We start from the raw sequence: 22,370 nt of genomic DNA on the forward strand, positions 1-22,370 counted from the left end.
AAATATGCACATATGACATGTTTCTACAGAGTACTTTGGGGCTAGAAAGCTCTTTGAGAATTGTATTATTGAAAACGATGGTGTATGATGGAAAAGTCCTTTTCTTGATCGATCTGTATTTGAATCAACAGTCACATCAATGCTGTTATTTACCTACCTTTGTTCTCGGGACTTACGGGAATAGCAATGCCAGTATAGAGGTCCATATATCTATCAATATTTTACTTTAATCAAAGATCATCATATGTTATTATTAAATAAAATTCAAGTGAATAGATACTGGACAAATGTTGACATATACAGCAATTGCATTATGTATGTCTACAAATGCATATATAGGCATTTTTCGTCTCGTATTTCCGAAATCAAACATTTAACCCCCTTCCCCGCAATCACGCATTTTAACGCATAAACCATTTTCTATTTCTAACGCAAAATCACGCATATACCGTTTCCCCGAAATCATGCATTTTCACGCACTTTAAAAAGCTCATTTAATCGTTAATTTAATGTCAATTTTCTTCTATTTTATGCTTGCAAAAATCTCACCAAAGAAGAAAAGTCATTTTTGTATTAGAATGTAGCGTCATAATAGTATTTACGCTAAACTTTAGAGAAACGTGTACCACGCTAAAAGGTGCTTGCGGGGAAATGGTAAATTTCTATTTCTATGACGTGAACATTTAGTGTATGTTGTATTACAGTTCAGTAAGTTGTAAAGAGTTAATATTTCCAACTTCTTTAAACACATTATTGTTCCTTTAATAAAACAAATTAAAGAATGTGCCTTTATTAATAAACATAATCTATAGGGAGAGAATTTGTCCTTAAACAAATGTTAAAAGTCTTTAAATTTGATTAACTTCTTGCCTTTATATTGTTCGTTGATTTTTACAAAGAGTTGTTTTTTACTTATAGATAGCCTCTATGGGAACTAAATTATGGTGAATAAATATGTGTTTTACAGAATGATATGAAGATAAAGAACAGTATTCAATCTCAAAGTCCATAAAACAATACAAATTAAGAGCAGAGCAAACACGGACCTCCGAAACATCAGAGGTATAATCAGGTGCCATGGAGGAGTGAGCATCCCCTGCTGACCAGTCACACCCGCCGTGTTCTCATCGTCGTGATCGGGAAATAACGGGAAAATCTGTTGTCAATTCAGTGTATAAATAATGTACTAACAATTAGTTTGAAAAAAGTCAGTCAGCATTTGACTCAATGATAAATTGCATTTGCTGACAAGGTCTATGTATCGACCATAGAACTTACGAAATGAGGACTTTAAACGAAAATATTGATATTCTTGTTTCATCAACTTGCTCGTCCATAATTTACCTCGTTGTAGAAATTGTTCATACGAAGAGCATGCTCATGCATATGAATCAACTGTGATATATATATATATATATATATATATATATATATATATATATATATATATATATATATATATATATATATATATATATATATATATATATATATATATATACTCTAATGCGGGTGATGAAGGTACATTGCTGCATAAGTAAGGGAAGTTGATAGAAAAGCATTACGTTTATCATATAGCTGGGTTGTTAGATTACCATTAATGTCTTTTTCAAGTTAAATATCCAAGTATGAAACATGTGTCAGACTCTGTGGTATCTTTTATCTCAAGCTCACCAGGATATATCTGTCGACGTAGGAATGGACATTACCATTGTTCACTGACAATACGTCGTCGATATATCGAAATGTCGAGTTGAAGCCCACAGCACGTGTTTTCTTTTCACTCATAAGATTATGCACAAATTCTGCTTCATATGAATATAATAATAGGTCTGCTAATAACGGGGCGCAGTTGGTACCCATGGGTTTTTAATAGATTGTTGGAATATCTTGTCTCCAAAAACCACATAAATATTGTCAATCAGAAACACAAGCGTATCTTTGATATCAACTTAGAGTACCTGTGTGTGCAATCAGAATGTGTTTTAACAAAATAACTTTCTAAATGACCATAACCAGATAGGTAAATTTACCAGTTGCATTTTTATTGAAAAAGCAGCTGTCAATAATAGCAAAAAGTATGGGCCTTAATTTGTCTTGGGGAATGGTTGTGTATAAAGTTGAAAAGTCGTAAGGTTTTAAACTGTTGATTTGGTAAAATCTTGTGATTTCAAATTGTCCAAAAGTTCTTCGGAAATTTTGAGTATCCACATCTGATTCACACCACTTCTTAAATATATTGTAATTGCAGAGTATTCATGAAGTTTTTCCTTCACTACTGTCAATATCTTGGTAGGGAGTAACGAAAGAGCCTTGGTTGAACATTTACTGGATCCAGGTAATTTAGTTGATCCAGGTAATTTAGTTGCATATGGACCTCTCATTTGGCCTCAATATGAAGAACATTCTTCAGATTTGGTTACAGTATATTCTTTTAACAAACAAATATTTATTTGAAATCTGGTATGGGGGCCATAAAACCTAGACAAGTTCACTTTTGATCTCAGTCTTACTTTTTCCAAAGTAACTAATAGCGGAATAGTGAGACTGAGATCAAAAGTAAGGTCATCTAAGTTTTATCTGCCCCTCAGAGAATTAAAGGTAGTTTGTGTTTAACGTCACTCGAGGGAATTGTTTACTCATAAGGAGATGCCCCCACTTACCCGTGCTCTGACCGGTGTGTCAGACTCTGTAGTATGTTTTATCGCAAGCTCACCAGGATATATCGTTTCGACATAGGAGTGAAAATTACCATTGTGTCAGACTCTGTAGTATATTATATCGCAAACTTACCAGGATATATCGTTTGACATAGGAGTGAAAATAAGTCGACTTGTCTAACATTGTAAAGCTAGCTGTAATAACTCGACTTGTCTAACATTGTAAAAATAGGTGTAATAAGTCGATTGTCTACTATTGTAAAGAGAGCTGAAATAAGTCGACTTGTCTAACATTGTAAAGACAGCTGCAATAAGTCCACTTGTCTAACATTGTAAAGATAGCTGTAAAATCACATATTTTCGAGGGGTCAAATTTTCGTGGTTTAAGGAAAAAGTATGAGTTCATGGGGATTTAATTTCACGGATGAAGAATTTTTTAGTAGTAATATCTATGAAAAATTACATTTCATGGTGGACATAAATTCTTGGCTCTCCTCATACCTTGAAAAACAAAATAAACCCAACCCCGAAAATTAGTGGTTTGACAGTAGCTGTAAAGACACATGTACAGTGTATAAAGACAATTATTTCCCAATCAGTAATCAAGATGAAATGTAAAGACGCATGGACAGTGAGTGTATAAAGACAATTATTTTCCAATCAGTAATCAAGATGAAATGTAAAGACCCATATACAGTGTATAAAGACAATTATTTTCCAATCAGTAATGAAGATGAAATGTATAAACAAGATGAAATGTAAAGACCCATATACAGTGTATAAAGACAATTATTTCCCAATCAGTAATCAAGACGAAATGAACATTGTCGAGGGGTTTATTTAATTGACGTGTAATTAAAGACAAAAGTTTTTTTTTTTCTAGTTTTCTTAATATTCCTGATTTGCTTAAGTATTACAGTTCATGCATGAGAATGTATCAAGACATGGTTTGCTCATTTTGTAAGAATTTCAGGGAATATTATTCAACATGTAACATATCTTCCTGATTTTTCTATATACATTATTCTTTTGACTTGTAACAAGAAAGCATTAGGTACTAGGAGATACTGATTTCAGTGTAATTGTAGAAAAATAAATCAGTTTATAATTAAGTCTTCTTACCGAGGCTACAATTGTTAGATTTGATGTCATTACTAAATATCTTAGTTGGTAGAAGATGAGTGATATCCGATTAATGGTGAAGGTCTTACATTGTGTTATACGAGGGTTGTCCCATAAAATCGTGGACAAAACGTTTTTCTCGAAAAGTAATGGGCGCACTAAGTTGAAAATTTCAGTAAATGTTTATTTATCATATTTAAGTGCATGATAATTTTTTTGATAAAATATAGGCAAAAATAAAGATTTTATTATGCTTGAATGAGCACAGAGTATTGTACTACGGTGCATGGTCAAAAAACCAAGGTTTTATTAAAGAGTACACAAGTTTGATTTCAAAATAAAAGTTTTAAATACATATGATTTGGATTAAAATTATCCTAATTCGATTCCACAATTAATTTTGTAGTCTTTGTAAAAATTTCAAGGCATTTGGTCAATTTTTGGCAGTTTCTCGAGCATTCGAAATGAGAAAGTGGTAAACACAACACACGAAAAATGGCGACGTTTTATGACGTTACGGCGCACCGGAGAGCAGTTCAGTTTTATTTCGATGTTGTTATGACACCTTAAGAGACTTGAAATGACCATAGAAGAAAAAAGATTATAAAAATATTACCGTATCTTAAGTATACAAATGAAATGGGAGTTTTCTTAGCGAAGTCTTTTTTGATCGAGACCCCGGGGAGTGCAAAACATAGGGACAAACTCCTATTGTTATAGCAAAAGACGCTGTCACAGTAGACCGCCGATACGAGATTTTCTATAAGTTGAATGATGGTGAGAATATTGTCCGTAACTTACTAATAAATCCTCAGAAGATCGCATGATGGGGCCAATATAGGTTCTTCGACTGTTTATGGAGACTAAAGAATGTGTATCAATGAAATTCCTAAGTTTAAGTCGGACTCATCCAACTTCATTTTCAGCAAAGATAAAACATGACGCTGAGTTAGACACTTTGACGTTATAATCCATGCGCCGTAAGGTGATACAATACATGGCATAAAATCTCATAATTTGTTTATTTATGCATATATTTATCTGAAATTTGCTATGTACATTACTAAAATATGGACTAAATAATAGTGAAAAATTCAGAACTCAGTGATGTTTCTTTTTCACATTAGACAACTTGTCCACGATTTTACGGAACAACCCCCGTAAAACTGTTGCAGATGCTGTAAAACTCAGAGTTGGGGAGTTAAATTTTAAATTAAAAAAAAATGTTTTTACATGTCGACTCAACCCCAGAAATAAGATTAAGTGAGGTAGGAATCATTCCTGCTCTAAAACCATTATGTAGGAATTATTTTGATTCTGAAAATCCTGTAAACTCCTGTAAACTCCTGTAAACATGTCCACTCCACCCCTGAAATAAGGTTTTGTGAGGTAGGAATCATCGACTGCTTTCTCTTTTGATTCTTTATTTACAATGACCAGTGGGGAGAATTATGATGATGTATCAAGGTTACTGGAGATAAGGTCAGGGTTCAAGGACTCCGAAGGAGAAATATTAAAGGTCATGCAGGACTTAAAGGTTGCTCATCACCAGAAGGTATGCCTTGTCCCTTAAGTTTTTAGAACCTTAGGTTGCAAATGACCCGAGCTAAGTAATCATGTGTATTCTTTTTAGCACCTTTCATTGAAAGAAATTTCCATTAATTCAAGCCCAACATTAAATCTCTTGCACATTTATACATAAATAAGAACATTAAACAATGCCCTGAAAAAAATCTCAGCTAACTTGTTCTAATTGAAGGATATGGAGATAACGATCAGTATTCAATATCAAAGTCCATAAAACAATACAACATAGGAGCAGATCAAACATGGACCTCCGAAGCATCAGAAGTAAGATCAATTTTCACCAAATTTTGTACAGTCATGCTAAATAAAATACAGTGTAGTCACAACCTTGGGCTAAGGGCAGTTACAAGGACTCGGAGAATGTATTTCCTGGTGATAGCTGTGTTGTGTGCAGATTTAAGAAACTCCAACATACCAGTAGAGAATTATCTGATGGTAAGAGGGCAAGATGGGGGTAAAATAAGGGTGTTTCTAGAGAATTATCTGATGGTAAGAGGGTGAGATGGGAGTAAAATGTGGGTGTTTCAAGATGAAAAATTTATTGAACTTTTTATGAATCCAACTGAAATACATGTGTATGTAGTGGTTTGGACGTTTTTTATGGCACGCCGATTGGTTCAAAAGTATTTTCTGCACGACCTTAAACTAAAATTACACGAGTAAGTCAAAACTAACACAAAGTGCGGAAAATATACACAAACTTATTGAAATTAACACAAACTATACAAAAACTACACAATCAACAAAATATTTACACAATATAATGAGAAAATTACACAAACGTTAAAACGAAAACTGCAAAAGTGAGAATACAAAATCGACATAATATACGACGCATCCTCATTGCGCACATTACATTAATATTCATTAGAGAACCGTTCAGTGTGGCTTGGATGCTTGAAACGTTACAAAACAAGAGGATGAGTAATGTGTTAACAATATTATTCTTTATAAGAAGATTCAGTCTTTCAGAATTACGCTAGACTCTCAAGACTTTGCACAACGTTTTTAATACAGGCAAACAATATGCATATAAATTACCACCCCTGATTAAGGTCATACGAGACGTTCCTCAAAATCTGTTTTGTATATCTTCGTTATGTATGAAAATATTCAAAATTTTAGTAACATTTTGATATCTAAACCAGTTTCTATTATTAAGGAACGTCTAGTCTGTCCTTAAAATATTCTACACATGTATAGATAACGTAAAAGGGGGGTGCGTATATAATTTTCAGTTGCGTGTTTAATTGTTAGATTTTTTTATGTCATTCCTCTATATAGCAATATCTTTTGAAAGTTCAAAACAATGATATTATCATAGAACTAAAGGTGAGTAAATGAAAACAGCATGTGATGTAATACAGGAGCGTTAACAACAAATCAAACTCTTCTCCACCACCCACTGTGTGTACTTTGATAATAATTAAGGATGTGGATGAGTGAACTTTTCATATCAAGAGATCCCCCCCTGCTGGTGCTGGAATGAAAGACACTTGTACGCCAATCGATTTATAGTTATTTGACCATCAATGATACCTTTTGATTGAAGGTTACTAGCAATATTCATACAGAGATTTTAAAGCAATGTTGCTGCCATCTGGGTTGTGGAATTTGCCCGATACATTATTAGAAGTCGACAGTAAAAAAAAAAGAGCGAATAATATGCGCAACTTTAATTTTAATATTGAAACGAATATGTCATTTTTGAAATAGCTATAAATGTGAAAAAGTAGTACATGTAGTCTTAAATTTTGAACAACTTGTGGTGAATACATAAATACATGTATCCAGGAAAATGAAGTACAATTATACAGTCGCTTTACTTATGTGAATTTAAGCTTAATTTCTGTTTTTCATGCAGATTATTTTTGAATAGGTATAATGCATATAAAGGAGATAAACAATTTAAAATTATAATATTATTCAAATACATATGTAATATCACTTTTTAAAGTGAGGGGGCGTTGATAGGGGGGGGGGGTGCTAAATTACCTAAAAAACCTAATTAACAAGCAAGTTCTTTTTTTATAATGGCCATATACATGTATTGGGATAAAAAAAAAACAATCTTACGAGTCGAATTTGAAATGAAAACAGAATTTGTTGTCTTGGAAAATATTTGCCAAACATCAAGCTCCATGAAGAACATGAATTATTTGCATTTTTCAAGAGTGATTAAACACGTTCTATGACACTGCTGTATCCATTCTTTTTTTATTGCATCCTATTTTTCTCATGTAAATAAAGTACATAGAGTATATATATTCTCCCTTTATCTGGTCCTTTTTATTAAAATGAAAACATTTATCATGTAATCGCCATTACGAATGAGGGTAACGCTTACAAGAAATGTCTTATTTTTTATTGAGTAGTTTATAACTGAACATATGCAATTTCGTGGAAGGAATTCATAACAAAGTAGGCTAAAGATCTCCAACAAAAACTGATATTCTGATATTCTATAAGTATGAATACGTGTGTTATAAGAATAAAATATTTTTTTAAGTTTGACGTTAGATCTAAATACATGCTGTGTACATCTAAGGTAATCCCAACTTTATTAAGTTTAAAAATAAAATAATATCCAGGCAAATGAATATAGGTATATATAATTTCCTATTCCGAGTGGTAAAGAAATTTAAATAGGTACAAACGAAAAGTACAAAAATTAATTCTACAGCTTAAAGATTATAATCAGCAATATTTCTGCTAATTTCATGAAGAATCAACTTTATTTATCGTTTGATTATATAAATTATTCAAGTGTTAATTTTATATTTATACGAGTGATTTCCGTTAAAATTGTATCTATAAATTAGAAATTTTCAAAAGCTATAGAGAGTTTATTTAACTTTTTTTTTTCAGAAAATCAAGATCCTTGTCAGCCGTATAATATTTATCGTTAGGTACTTTTTGTTCGGAGTCGAGTGCATCATATGCATTGTTGTTTGTTTTTTTTACCCCGCATTATACGATTCCTTCTTGTCACAGTTTCCGGCACCAAATGATACCTCCATATATTGGTTATAGGATCACGGTCAATATAAGAAAAACATAATATTTTCGAAAAACTTTGAAGTATTCTCACATAAAGATCACATGGAAACACTTCATTTGTTCGATTGGCATTAGCTAGATATCGGATCAAGTTTTAGCAAAGAAATAAAAATGCAAAGTAAAGCACATGCCATCATCAACGCCATTTAATTTCCATTCTCGGATACATCCAGCTAAGTATACATGAAGAGTAAAGAGTACAGAAAAGCAAGAACACAATGAATATTCTATGTGCATAATAATGATATGCGCATCTGTATGCGCAGTAAAATTGTTTGTGTAATTTTCAGTTTCCTCTGCTCGTGCAATTTTTGATTTTTGTTTGTGCATATTATACCCCTTAATCGTGTAAAAAATTTCGGATTCGAATTTTTTCATTATGTTTGTGTTAAAATCTTTCAAACTATGTGCAATTTTTACCTATACGTGCATTTTTATTTTACTCGATCGTGTATATTTTTCATCTAGCTCGTGTATAAAATCTTGATCGTTTTGCAGAAAATATTTTTGAACCAATCGGCGAGCCATAGTTTTTGTTTTATCTTGGTAATGTTAACGGTATAACAAATTATGTATATTCTTTTTTTGTCAAGTTAAAGTGGGTGTATGAATTAGATTCTGTCAAGCACAAGTAAAACTGCTGATCAAAGATTTTGTATATATTGGCTTTACATGTACTTGTTAAGTTAAAGAATATTTTAAATTAAGCTAAAACACAGGTCTGGGAGTATAATTCATTATCACAATATTATGATTTAGCACTACCAAACTTCTGTGTAAAATATCTTGTCAGTACATCTGAATGAAGGTACAAAAAAGTGCCTTTCTTTGAAGCTTGATAAACTGCATGAGTTATGGTACAGTATTTATTTATAGAAGTCGAGTTATATGTTGCTAACGTATTTGTTATGTAAAGTTTTAAAAAGAATTATGTAATTTTAGTATATTCTATTTATTATTCACTAATATTATTTTTTGACTGTACAGTCAAATTGTATATATAAACAAATATACTGGTTTTATTTTAGAGATATCAAAATTATTTTAGATTTTTTCAATGTGTTTCTTATGTTCATCTGTATGATACTAGTATTGTTTTTACTTTCACTTTGTGAAGGTCTAAATTGTTTATAATAAATAGTTTACATTTTTCTTGAAAATCAGAATCTTTTTCTGATATTAAAAAAATTCTCTGTTGAGAATTGAGATATAATTGAATAGAGAAAAATTGTCTTGATTATCAGAATTAGAAATAATTTAGTAAATTCAAATTTAAATCTAGTAAATTTACGGTGAAACCAAATTGGTAGTAAAATTAATTTGTTGTTGTTGACATTTTGAATTTAAAACCCCTCACAATATTCAGATGTCATACAATTGTTTTCTGTCAATAGACCTTCCCCTGACGCTTGGGTGTCAAACTGCAATATTTTATATCAAGCATTGTAAATATCTATTCTTTGTGTTTGATACGGAATCCTTAGTACATGTGTACATCTCTGAATGGTAAAGTATGGAAACTGGCGACTTCTTTGAAATTTGATTGCAGCTGATTCTTCTTAAAAGTAGATAACTACATTTAGTTGATGTAAAGAAAAAACTATCAGATGTTTTGGTAACAGGAAAATAGTTGTATGTTTGTTTTTATGTTGTTTTTTTTTGGGGGGGGCATTTTTGTTTTTGTTTTTTTTTTTAAATCAAAGTCAGTTTCTTTGTCTCACCCTGAATTTCATGTTTAAGGATTTACATTATTATAAGACTTTTGTTTTAATTTCTTTTTCTCTTAAATTACAAATATTGTAAATTAAATGCTTTTAAAGCACAAAAGGGAGTGAATTTTGTGTTTAAATTTCATTCTTCATCAGTTTACTGACTCTGTTGTGTTTGTTTTGAACGTATTTTATTGTATAATTCATACTAAGGAATTGGTAACAAGTTCTTACAACTTAGAAAAATCTTTCTCATTGTAAAGTTTGCTCAATTTCTAGAATTTTTTTTTTGCAAGAATTATGATAAAAACTTTGATTGTATGGTGATGCAAAAATTATGATGATTTAGTTAAACTCAGTTTGTTCAAGATATGTCACTTAAAAATAGAAAATAAAGTAGACTATAAGTTAACTTGACAGATTATAATTCCAGTAAACATTTGTTGATCTATGAAAAGTAACCTCCACAAGGCAGCATTTGACAAAATGTTGTACATAAAATGTAAATAAACCTGAGATAAATCAAAATGTCTTGATCTTTTTCAGAGAAGGCTACATTTTAATACCCCCACTTTGAATAATAGGGGTCATCCAGGTTCAATCAAGGGTGTACGAGGATTTACCCTGGGTTTTATTCCATACCTCCTGAGGCCAAGGTCCTCAGGACGTTAGACATTGCCGTTCAGTGGTTAGACACCCCCTCTCAATGGTTACACAAGCCCTCTCAGTAGTTGGACATGCCTGTTCATTGGTTAGACACGCCTACTCAGTGGTAAGACACGCCCACTCAGTAGTTAGACACACCTACTCAGTGGTTAGACACACCTACTCATCGGACAGACACGCTCACTCAGTGGTTAGACACGCCCACTTAGTGGTAAGACACGCCTGGTCGGTGGTTACACAAGCCCGATCAGTAGTTAAACACGCCCTTTCAATAGTTAAATAGGTCCACTAAGTGGTTAGACACAACCACTCAATGGTTACAGAAGCCCACTAACTGGTTAAACACATCTTCTCAATGGTTACATGCCCACTCAGTGGTTAGACACACCCACTCATTAGTTACACACACCTGTGGTTAGACACACCCACTCAGTGGTTACACATGCCCACTCTGTGGTTGGACACACCCAATCAGTGGTTACCATTAGCCATTAGTGGGTACCTTTTGAATGCCCATCAGTGGTGAGACTTACCCACTCAGTGGTCACACACGCCAACTCAGTGGTAAAACACAACTTCTCACTGGTTAGACACACCAGTAAGTGGTTCAATATGCTCACTCAGTGGTTTCACACGCCCACTTAGTGGTTAAACACAACTTCTCACTGGTTAGACACACCAGTAAGTGGTTCGATATGCTCACTCAGTGGTTTCACACGCCCACTCAGTTGCTAGAGGGATGTATAGTGGGGTATTTTTTTTTTTGAACGGTTATTTTTTCATTACTTATGAAGCAATGTATGAACAATTTCTAAAACGAAGTAAATTATTGTCAAGCAATTTGATAAAACAAGAATATCAGCAGTCTCGTTTAAAGTCATCATTTCGTAACTTCTATGGTCGATACAATGACCTTGTCAGCAAATATAATTTATCATTGAGTCAAATGCTGACTGGCGTTTTTCATATTTTAGTCCATTACTTATACACTGAATTGACGACGGATTTTTCCGTTTTTTTCACGATCATGATGTCATGTAATATTTGATGCAAAAGTTATGACCAAGGTATATGTAAAACTGCTTGATGTTAAAATTTTGAGGTTATCGTGTGCATGTCTTTAACCTAAAAATAATCCACATAAAGACAAAATTTCAACTCATGTTAACGTGTCTTTCTCGCTTCATATTTAATACGTAGACTTTGGGAGTTTAGCGCAGCACGAAGCACATTTGAAACCATTATGAAAAAATAAAAATGTCATAATTCTGTCAAAAATCATTGAAACGACATTCAAAATTGATTTGCATCTCAAAATACACTGACTTCACCTTTACACTCACCTACCTAAAATCAGCTCTATACATGTATCTGTAACTAGGGTTTAAAAAATTTGTACGGAAAACCAAGTAAGACATACAGATCGACTAACAGACTCAGAGGAGGCCTATAGTCTCCTCCGGTTTCACCGGTAGGGGACTTATAAGTGGGGGGGGGGGGGAAGGAGGGGGTAGATATTTTCCATTGCTATTAAGTTTTTAAATTTAAATCATCACCATATTTGAAATATTCTTGGATATAAGTGAATGTTCAATAAATCTTTTCTTTCATTTTAAGTCTATTAAGATATTAATCATGTATTATTAACAAGGTTTCTGAAGTACAGCGTATTGTATAAGCAATACACGCCCCCTACCGGATTCCCCTTCTTTCTGTAGGATAGGCAGCAGCTCCTTTGGAATATTACATTAGTGTATCACGAACCCGATCATACGCAATGGTAATCCCAATAATTATTATAACAAATCAAAAAATGCCATAATTCTGTCAAAAGTCAAATGAATGATGCAAGATGAAATTCAAACTTCACCTGTACCTAATTAACTAAAATCAGCTAAATATCTACGAACGATTAGAAAAAAAGTGCGGAAAACCAACTGGGACAAAGGGAAGGACAGAGGGACGTGTGATCAGAAAAACTCATTTGGGCTTTCAGCTCAGGTGATCTAAAAAGGTTATATTAGAAAAAAAACACCCTTAAAATTTGTGGTTGGAATAATAATAAGACAGAGTGACTACTATAGGGCACCCGCAAATCCTTGTACAGCTGGATTTATCTACCAATTCTCATAAAATGGACCAAGCTGAGCTATATTGCAAACAGCAAGCACAATCAGTTTTGATGTTAAATTTTATTTATTAATTGGATTTCCTGTTAGAAAAAAATAAAATTGTTAATGTAAAAAAATTTAAAGTTGTTAAGCAAATTTAAAATATTTTTATAATTATACATATATCAATGAAAACATAAATAAACTTTCAATCAAGAACAATTTAAACAATCATGACATGACGGTGACTACTTCATATAAACAAAAAAATAAACCTTTTATACATGTTGAATTTGCAGTTCATAAAGCTATCAATAAAAATTATAGGTAATATTGCACTCTGTTTATATGAACAATATCTCCCACATGATCATTTTTATGTATATAAAAAACAAACAAAAAAAAAAAAATTAAATAAACTTAAAATATGAAAATTTTTTGCACTACCTATATAAATTTTAAATACATATAAAAATTGTTAAACATTTAAACTACACTAAAAATATTAAAAAAGAATCATCAACACAAATAAATTATGGCTATTTAGCATGATAAGACAACTTCATGTAAAATCACATACTGTAAATGTATTATATTTGGCGTGTACGATATTTGGCGGAAATTGAATTTTCAACAAGTTGGAGTAGATTTGATTTAGCGCTTTTTGAATGTGCTTTACATAAACCTTTATACACAAAGCATTTAGCGATGTAATTGATTTAGCGGAGGCTGCCTTCCGCGAAAGGCGCTAAAAAAATACACATTTAAATGTAATACAATTACAGTATTCTAAGGAATGTGAGATTTTTTGCTTGATTTTACACAGCTTTTAATTAACAGCAAACTTAATACATAGTATTAGATAATAAAACAATTTTTTAAAATCGTAACAATATATCACATGAAGGTAAAGTGTTTAAGATAAGGTTTGATAATAATCCATATTTTTTTTATAGCAAGATCAATTGGCATGGAATGATAGCGATCAAAGTTCTTTGTGGGGTGGATCTTAAGCTATATTCTTTTAGGGTTTATCTCGTACTGATCCTATTAGTGTTTTGTGAAAGGTTGATAGTGATTCAAGTTCTGCATTATAAGGTAGATTCTGATATGTTCAGTTTAGTTTAAAATATATTTTATTTATTTGATAGAATGGACACAAAATCTCTGTGGATGGATATGGATCTAAGTTCTTTGCGGGTGGATATGGATCTAAGTTCTTTGTGGGTGGATATGGATCTAAGTTCTTTGTGGGTGGAAATGGATGCAAGTTCTTTGTGGGTGGATATGGATGCAAGTTCTTTGTGGATGGATATGTATCTTAGTTCTTTGTAGATGGATATGGATCTAAGTTCTTTGTGGGAGATATATGGATCTAAGTTCTTTGTGGGTGGATATGGATCTAAGTTCTTTGTGGATGGATATGGATCTAAGTTCTTTGTGGGTGGATATGGATCTAAGTTCTTTGTTGGTGGATATGTATCTAAGTTCTTTGTTGATGGATATGGATCTAAGTTCTTTGTTGATGGATATGGATCTAAGTTCTTTGTGGGTGGATATGGATCTAACTTCTTTGTTGGTGGATATGTATCTAAGTTCTTTGTTGATGGATATGGATCTAAGTTCTTTGTGGGTGGATATGGATCTAAGTTCTTTGATGGTAGATATGGATGCAAATTCTTTGGGGGTTGAAATGGATATAAGTTCTTTGGGGGTGGATTGTTATATGTTCAATTACTAGGTAAGATCATGCTATAAGTTCATTTGTAGTTGAGGTAAGGTTTGGGGGTTAGGATTTATTGTAAATTACATGGTTTGTCAATGAGCAAGTTTGAATTATCCCTTATGGATTTCATAACAAATCTGACATATCAAAGCATACTGAAGATCAATATTAATACAGCATGTTGTATAGTTATGTATATCCATTTTTTTCAAAAACCTTGTATTAAATATACACAGCATATTTTTATAGAAATTAATTGCAAGTATATCCATATATGATGAAAAAAAAACAGATTAAAATTTGGTTTGACCAAATTCAAAGTATTTGTCAAAAAACTTTCAATATCAAATTAACAATTGCGTAAATACCAACAGACAAGGAACGGTTATTATCTAGTAACAATACAATCATATCACATTCATTTATGTATAACCATCTCTAACACAGTGATTCCAAAGTGAACAAAAGGTGACGTTCAGCCAGTGGTAGAATCTTTATAGCACCAAGTTCCTTATACCTGTGAACTTAAATAAGCATGCTACACATGGAGTGATTATAAATAGTTAGGATCCAGATTTGACAAAACCAGTTCATTTTTTTGTACATAAGTAGCAGGTTTTTTTTTTACTAAAGTGAGTTATTCCCTTAATTAAATTCATAAGTACACAATACTATTGCCTAGCATATAAATAATTTATGGCACCTCATGCATTCAGTAAAACGTAATTATTCAATGTAACATTCTATCAAACTTAACAAACTATTTATTATTAATTAAATGTTATTGTTTTCATACATGACCTGATATGATTAAAATCACAAAAGGTTCTGTTTTGTAGAAGTAACAAAAAATATAGATAACAGATTAGTTTCAGACACCTCATTGGAATGGTTTCCTTCACACACACCCTCTAACCCACTATTGTTTGTGTATGGGTGGGTGGAGGGTCATGTAAGATCTGAAGAGATGGGTGTATTATTCTACAGACGGTCAGGGTGCTGAGGGACATTTCATTCTATGGGGGTGATGTCACTCACAACCCTGTGAAGTTCCTGTATTGCTGGTATGTCTGTTTGTAAAACACCTGATAACTTTGATATAATCCCTCTTGCCTTCTTTCAGAAATGTGGACTCTGTCATAAAAAAGAAGAAATTTGGAAAAAAGAAACACAGAGATTAATTTAAAGTTCTTCTGAATATATGTAAAGTGCTCTTGTGCTATGACTATAGATAAGTGGATGTAATGTGCTCTTGTGCTATGACTACAGATTGGTGGATAAAAAGTGCTCTTGTGCTGTAACTACACATTGGTGGATGTAAAGTGCTCTTGTGCTGTAACTACACATTGGTGAATGTAAAGTGCTCTTGTGTTATGACTACAGATTGGTGAATGTAAAGTGCTCTTGTGATGTGACTACAGATTGGTGGATGTAATGTGCTCTTGTGCTGTGACTACAGATTGGTGGATGTAATGTGCTCTTGTGCTGTGACTACAGATTGATGGATGTTAAGTGCTCTTGTGCTGTAACTACACATTGGTGGACGTAAAGTGCTCTTGTGCTGTGACTACAGATTGGTGGATGTAATGTGCTCTTGTACTGTGACTACAGACTGGTGGATGGTAAGACACACCTGATAACTGGGGCAGGATATGCTGGTTCTGGAACAAAGAGGTCAAACAGGTCAAGGCCACCTTCAGGACATCAAGGCTGTATTTACCAAACATGCAGTTCATGACCTCAAGGACACTCTTCTGAACAAGGTCATGAAAGAGAGACCTAAAAAGGTTAGATACCGTTAACATGGAAACGGTTAAAATTAACCAACACAGTAATGCACAAGACACAGTTACTTTAAAAAAAGAAATTATACATTGCACATCGATGTATGTGATGGCATCAGTTTTTGGACTACTGTAAACAAACTTTTATTCGCGTAATTTTGTATTCTCGATTTGTCAGTTAAAAATCAATTTGCAACGATTAATTTCCGTGACTGAGGAAACATTCTCTACAAATGCTTCGCAAAATGAATGGTTCGCGGGGTTTAATATTTGCGAATTAAAGTAGATCGCGGTACTCACGGATATTTCTCGCACACAAATAAAAACTGGTTCACAATTACCTATATTTACATTCACTGTGAAATTGATTTGAAAAACATTTTCGTGTATACTCACGCCTAGAAATATACATGGAGAAACGTGCGTTACCGTGACAATGAGACTGCAGCGACATTAGTAAAATTCAATAATATAAGACAGCGAGAAATTCAAATATTGAGTATATTTCAGTTGCCTCCAAGCAGGTAAAATGTAAATATAAGCTAGCGCGCTTCATAAAATATGCCTACGTGACAAGTCTGTGTGATTCACACACCAATAACTCACACAAAACTAAAAAGCATTCCTTAAGTATATGTTGGCATGTACTTGTATCCGATGGCATCAGTAATTGGGCTAACCTGTATCTGATGTTTTCATTTGTTGGACTAACCTGTATCTAATGGCATCTATAATGCTGATGAGGAAAGCTGTAACAAGGTCCATCAAGGTTTTACTGTCTCTGTACTGAGATTTGACATATGCCTGCAACCCTTGTGGTGCCCCACTGACGTCTAAAAGACTGTGCAGGGGTTTGTCAATGACAGAGAGAGCCTCAGCATCTTTACCTTCAAACACCAAAGAGCTGATGTGGTGAGTCACCTTAAAATTGAAAAAAAAAGTGTTTGAAACAGATATTTGAAAAAAAAAATGACTTTTTAAATGTCTTTTCAAAAAAAATAATGAAGTTCACTTATTTTCAGGTAATTCTGATAACCAAAACATTAAGGCATCATAAGAAATATGATTCCTGCAAACCTGTACAGTTTGTTTCATATTACACTAAAATTCAAATACTGTAAATTTCTTATTTTAATATTCAACAAATTAATTTCCTCACAATTTCACAATAAGAATCACTTGCGAAATAAAATGACTCGCTTTTATATTCATAGTGCTGAAATCCATTTAAATTCTATTGATCAACCGTCCAATTGCAAATTTTTATTCTCCCAGTCTGACCTTAAAGAGCCCATTTGATGATGTGCGATAAAATGTACTTGCAAAAAATAAGAAATCTACAGTAGTTACAATAATGCTAAAAATATCTGTTTTTCCCACCGATACCTGTAGCCTGATGACTTTGGTACATAAAGACACATTTGACACCGAGTACCGTAACACTCCCGACTTCTGACCTGACTTCTCTCTCAAGCAGACTTCTTCACAAGTCTCTCCGTTCTCTTGTGTCCCGAGGCCATCAGTGCGAGGCCAATCCATTGGTACATAATCTTCCTCCTCTGTAGAATCCCGTGAGATCAGAGAGTGAGTGTTACTTGTGTCTTTTGGGTTTGTAGACTGAATGTTACTCTTGTCCTGTGGGTTTGTAGACTGAGTGTTACTCATGTCCTGTGGGTTTGTAGACTGAGTGTTACTCATGTCCTGTGGGTTTGTAGACTGAGTGTTACTCATGTCCTGTGGGTTTGTAGACTGAGTGTTACTCATGTCCTGTGGGTTTGTAGACTGAGTGTTACTTGTAACCTTGGGGTTTGGATACTGAACGTTACTCTTGTCTTTTGGATTTGGATACTGAGTGTTACTGTTGCCGAGTGAGTTTGAAGACTGAGCCTTACTCTTGTCCTGTGAGTTTGAATTTCTTACGTCCTGTGAGTTTGAAGACTGAGCTTTACTTGTGTCTAATGTTTCTTGCCGAGACAGATCTAACAAAGCAATATCCTTTTTCCTGTCATATTCTCTTAGCTTATTTGTCTGACATTCATTAAGAGTGGAACTCCCATCATTATTTCTACTTGTGTCTTCATTGTCTTTAGATAAAATTCCTTTAGATAGATTTTCCTCTGCTGGAATATCATTCACATCAAACATCGGGTCAGGTTGACAAATGGGCTCCGAGTTGCGTACATGACATTTACCGTAGGACAAAATATGGACACTGGGTTGCTGGGGTGGGGTTGGTTGCTATGGTGATGTCTGTTTGACCACACTTGGCGACCACCTCCTGGATCTGGCCCTTCCCACTCACGTTAATTTTCATTTCCGACCTATACCGTCTCTCTTGTGTTTCCTCCTTTTCTGATTCCTTCCGTCTCATTTGAACACCCTCCTGACTTGAGACAGATTTTAATCTCAGAGCTTCAGCAGCCTCCTCACTCAGAATAACAGTCTCCTATACCTCTAACCTGGCCTTGACCTTTGTAGTCTGATGGTCAAGGTCAGATTCGTCCTCTGAGCTGGTCATGGAGTCCAGTGGTTCTTTGTCGGCAAAGTGGACTTTGCGATCCAGGGCAGCCAAGTAACCTTTCTCTTCCGTCTTTTTGAGAATTCCCGCGGGTTCCTCTTCCTGGACAACCATAAAAATAAAGTGCCGCGCCACAGCATGATACGCCCGTCAAAAATTACAATTTTCTTCAACAGTTTAGCTTGCAATCATGTCAACCCTGATTCTAAATTTCCATGATTTTTCCATTCCTAAAAATATTTATCCATACCCTGTGATGTAGGCATTAGTTATAATAAATATTACATCATTGATGGATTTCTATGCTGGTTGTGTTAGACCTTGTCAAATGCCCATCATATTAAACAATATCAAATTAGTCTTAACAAATTAATTTATACCAAATTAATTTTGAAAAGAAAAGGCTGGCCATCAAATGACATATGCTATTAACTAACAAACAGTCAGGTGGTCTACTAGCGGAGCTATCTGACCAAACGCTTTTAAAACCATTTGACCCCCACATTAACATTCTAATGATACTCTGTCCGTTAATAATTAACATACCTTCATTCTCTCGTCTTTGTTGCTGCCTTTACCGTTCCACTGGTAAATAGTCAAACCCAGATCCAGAATAAAAACATATTCACTGTCCAAACGACTTTCACATCGTGGAACCTAGGGACGAAATATTATTTTGTAACTCTTGCATATGAAATGTAAGAATAAGGCAACAAAACCATCCATTGCCAAGTTTGCCTACAACTAGACAAAATGAAAGATAAAACTGTATGAGTACTCGAAAAGGTAGCTGGACAGATAGACAGAGGAACAAATATAACCATTCTACATTTATCTCATGGGCCTCAATAACAAAAATACACACAAATGATACATGTACTATACTTAAGTTCAATTCCTGTCATAATTTAGGTGTCGTCTGCTACTAAACTTTAGATCTGTTTTGATTGCATGATTTTTTACAAAAGTTGTTTAGTCTCATATAACTGCAGCAGTGTGTGCTAACAAATTGAATAATATGTATTAGCGCAGTTAGAAAAAAATGTTTGCAAAATTTTACCGTTACTGTTTTGAGACTACATCTTTGAGTTTCCAGAAATGTTAATTCAATGCTACTTTAAATGTTACGTTTTTTTAAACTCGCTGTCTTGTCTGTTTATGTATTGTATATTTCAAAATCCCTGATCTCTCTTTAAGATTGGTTACAATTAAAGGAAAATCCTTTCCAACAACTTCAATGTGAGTGTGAATTTTGATTTTTTTTTAAAATCAATATATAAATATTGCACTTGCACAGCATTCAGTGTTTGTAATATCAAAATAAGAATTACAACTTTTTGAATTCCCTATCCATGCAGTGGTTAATTAAATACAAAAGCTTTCCAAACATTTTATGTGCAAAATACACATGGAACATTATTTTGTATCTATATTTCTTTTAAATAAAGAACATAATTTTGTGGATTTTTTTTTACATGTAGAACATAATTATGTTTATCACTAAGTATGTAATAAACATATTAATACAGACCCTTTTTCACATCACATCCGGTATCAGCCCTTAACCAATATCAGCCCTCAGGCCTTCGGCCCTCAGGCTGATATTGGTGTCTCGGGCTGATACAGGATGTAATATGGAAAAGGGTATTTATTATTCTCTATATACTGTATACAGGGTTATTTTCGCCCTGTGTTATTTTTGCCCTTTCAAACTGTAAAACAATTTGTCCCGTTTTAAATTCTTCCAGTATTAGTTTTGTTTAAGAAATTATACTGAATTATTTGAATTCACCCCGTTTTAAATTCACACTAATGAGGTAACAGCGAAAGGGTAAAAAATAACACGGGGCGAATTTTATCCTGTATACAGTATTTCCTTTTACATGCTTGACCTCCACGTGTTTCCTGGTGCCACAGAAGTTAAACAGACGGGCTGTGTATTTCTCAGGCGTCACATTATTAAAGCCAGTCTCTGCTCCTCCCTCTAGAATTCTGTAATATCAAACTCTAGTGATTCAGGGAATTCTATAATATCAAATTCTGGTGATGTAGAGAATTCTGTAATATCAAACTCTAATGATACAGACAATTCTGTGTTATCAAACTCTAATGATTTAGAGAATTCTGTAAAATCAAAGTCTAGTGAGTTAAGGAATTCTGTAATATCAAACTGTAGTGATGTAGAGAATTTTGTGATATCAAACTCTAGTGATCAAGAGAATTCTGTAATTTCAAACTCTAATGATATAGACTATTCTGTGATATCAAACTCTAGTGATTTCGATAATTCTGTATTATCAAACTCTAATGATTTTGAAAATTCTGTAAGAGCAGCAATTAAATGACTAGTCCAATTTGTTACGCCTTAATATTTTGACGATTTTATGCTTAAACGACGCATGCAATAACGTCAGAAATGGATGTCATTTACAAAATCAGCCCGAATTCTGTGCGTGATGTCAATATATGAATTTTTTAGTTTACGTTATCTTATGGAATAAAAAAAAAGAAGATTTCGAGCAGAGACCGAGCAAAACCAAAATCTAAAAAAAAATAAAAATATGTAAAAATTCCACATGTGAGACCAGGTGTCTAGGAGGAATGAATGTCTCTAACCGCGAGCTCTGAGCAGGTAAACTGAAGTTTTTTCTTTATCAAATTCATTATGACGACTCAAAATTTTAAGATTTCTAAAAAGGTTGATGAAATCCCTATACTGTAGATTCTATGAAATGCCGAGTCCAAACGACTTATTAGTGTGATGAGCCAGAGGAGCCAACCCTGCTCTAAACATTGATGGTACTGAGAGCAAGAGATGCAAAGACCATCAACAGGTTATACTGGAATATTTATTCATACTAATTCATACTGAAATAAGAAAAGCGGAAAATTTTGAAATCTTACGTCATCTCATTTGTAATGCACTCTAGTTGTGAGTGGTGTCATGTAAGGTCAGAACTGTCTCCTGATCATGGAAAAATCATCGGTCTGTTAAAGGGATCTTTTTAATTTTTTGGAACTAATAAAAGCATCGTAAAAATGATCATTCTGAAACTCGAAAAATGTAAATACAGACCCTGAGACGTGCTACTACCCCCAAAAAGCGTTTGGCTTTCGTGCGCTTTCCGTTTCGTGCAAACCGTGTAGCGTTTCGTGTAAACCGTGCAGCGTTTCGTGTAAACTGTGCAGCGTTTCGTGTAAGCTCCAAAGCGTTTCGTGCAAACCGTGTAGCGAGCGTGCGAAAAGCTTGTGAGAAACGTGCGACTTTCGTGTAAGAACCGTGTGAGAAACGTGCGACTTTCGTGCATGAATCGTGTAAGATTCATTCAGAAGTCATTTCATTTTAAATATGGCTATCGATGGGTCAGGATGTAAAATTCTATTAGTATTTTATTATTGAATTAGTTATGCTTGTGATATTATAAGA

At 33.6% G+C, this 22,370-nt stretch overlaps 2 protein-coding genes across 2 annotated transcripts; one reads left to right on the forward strand and one right to left on the reverse strand.

Annotated features, from left to right (window-relative positions):
• Positions 1-13,314: 13,314 nt before the first annotated feature.
• LOC134279473 (uncharacterized) lies at positions 13,315-18,594 on the reverse strand. The gene is made up of 4 exons (XM_062761884.1): positions 17,812-18,594; positions 17,138-17,346; positions 16,275-16,420; positions 13,315-15,775 (listed from the first exon to the last, which is right to left on the reverse strand). Exons 1-4 carry the CDS (start codon positions 18,568-18,570, stop codon positions 15,672-15,674), a joined length of 1,218 nt encoding a protein of 405 aa, XP_062617868.1. The 5' UTR covers positions 18,571-18,594; the 3' UTR covers positions 13,315-15,671.
• LOC134279470 (keratin-associated protein 19-2-like) lies at positions 14,257-14,607 on the forward strand. The gene has a single exon (XM_062761882.1). It carries the CDS (start codon positions 14,257-14,259, stop codon positions 14,605-14,607), a length of 351 nt encoding a protein of 116 aa, XP_062617866.1.
• Positions 18,595-22,370: the final 3,776 nt, after the last annotated feature.

The sequence above is a fragment of the Saccostrea cucullata genome, unplaced genomic scaffold, assembly GCF_032062105.1.
Source record: "Saccostrea cucullata isolate Sc308-1 unplaced genomic scaffold, CSIRO_AGI_Scuc_v1 ctg6272, whole genome shotgun sequence".
Classification (NCBI taxonomy): Eukaryota; Metazoa; Mollusca; class Bivalvia; order Ostreida; family Ostreidae; genus Saccostrea; species Saccostrea cuccullata.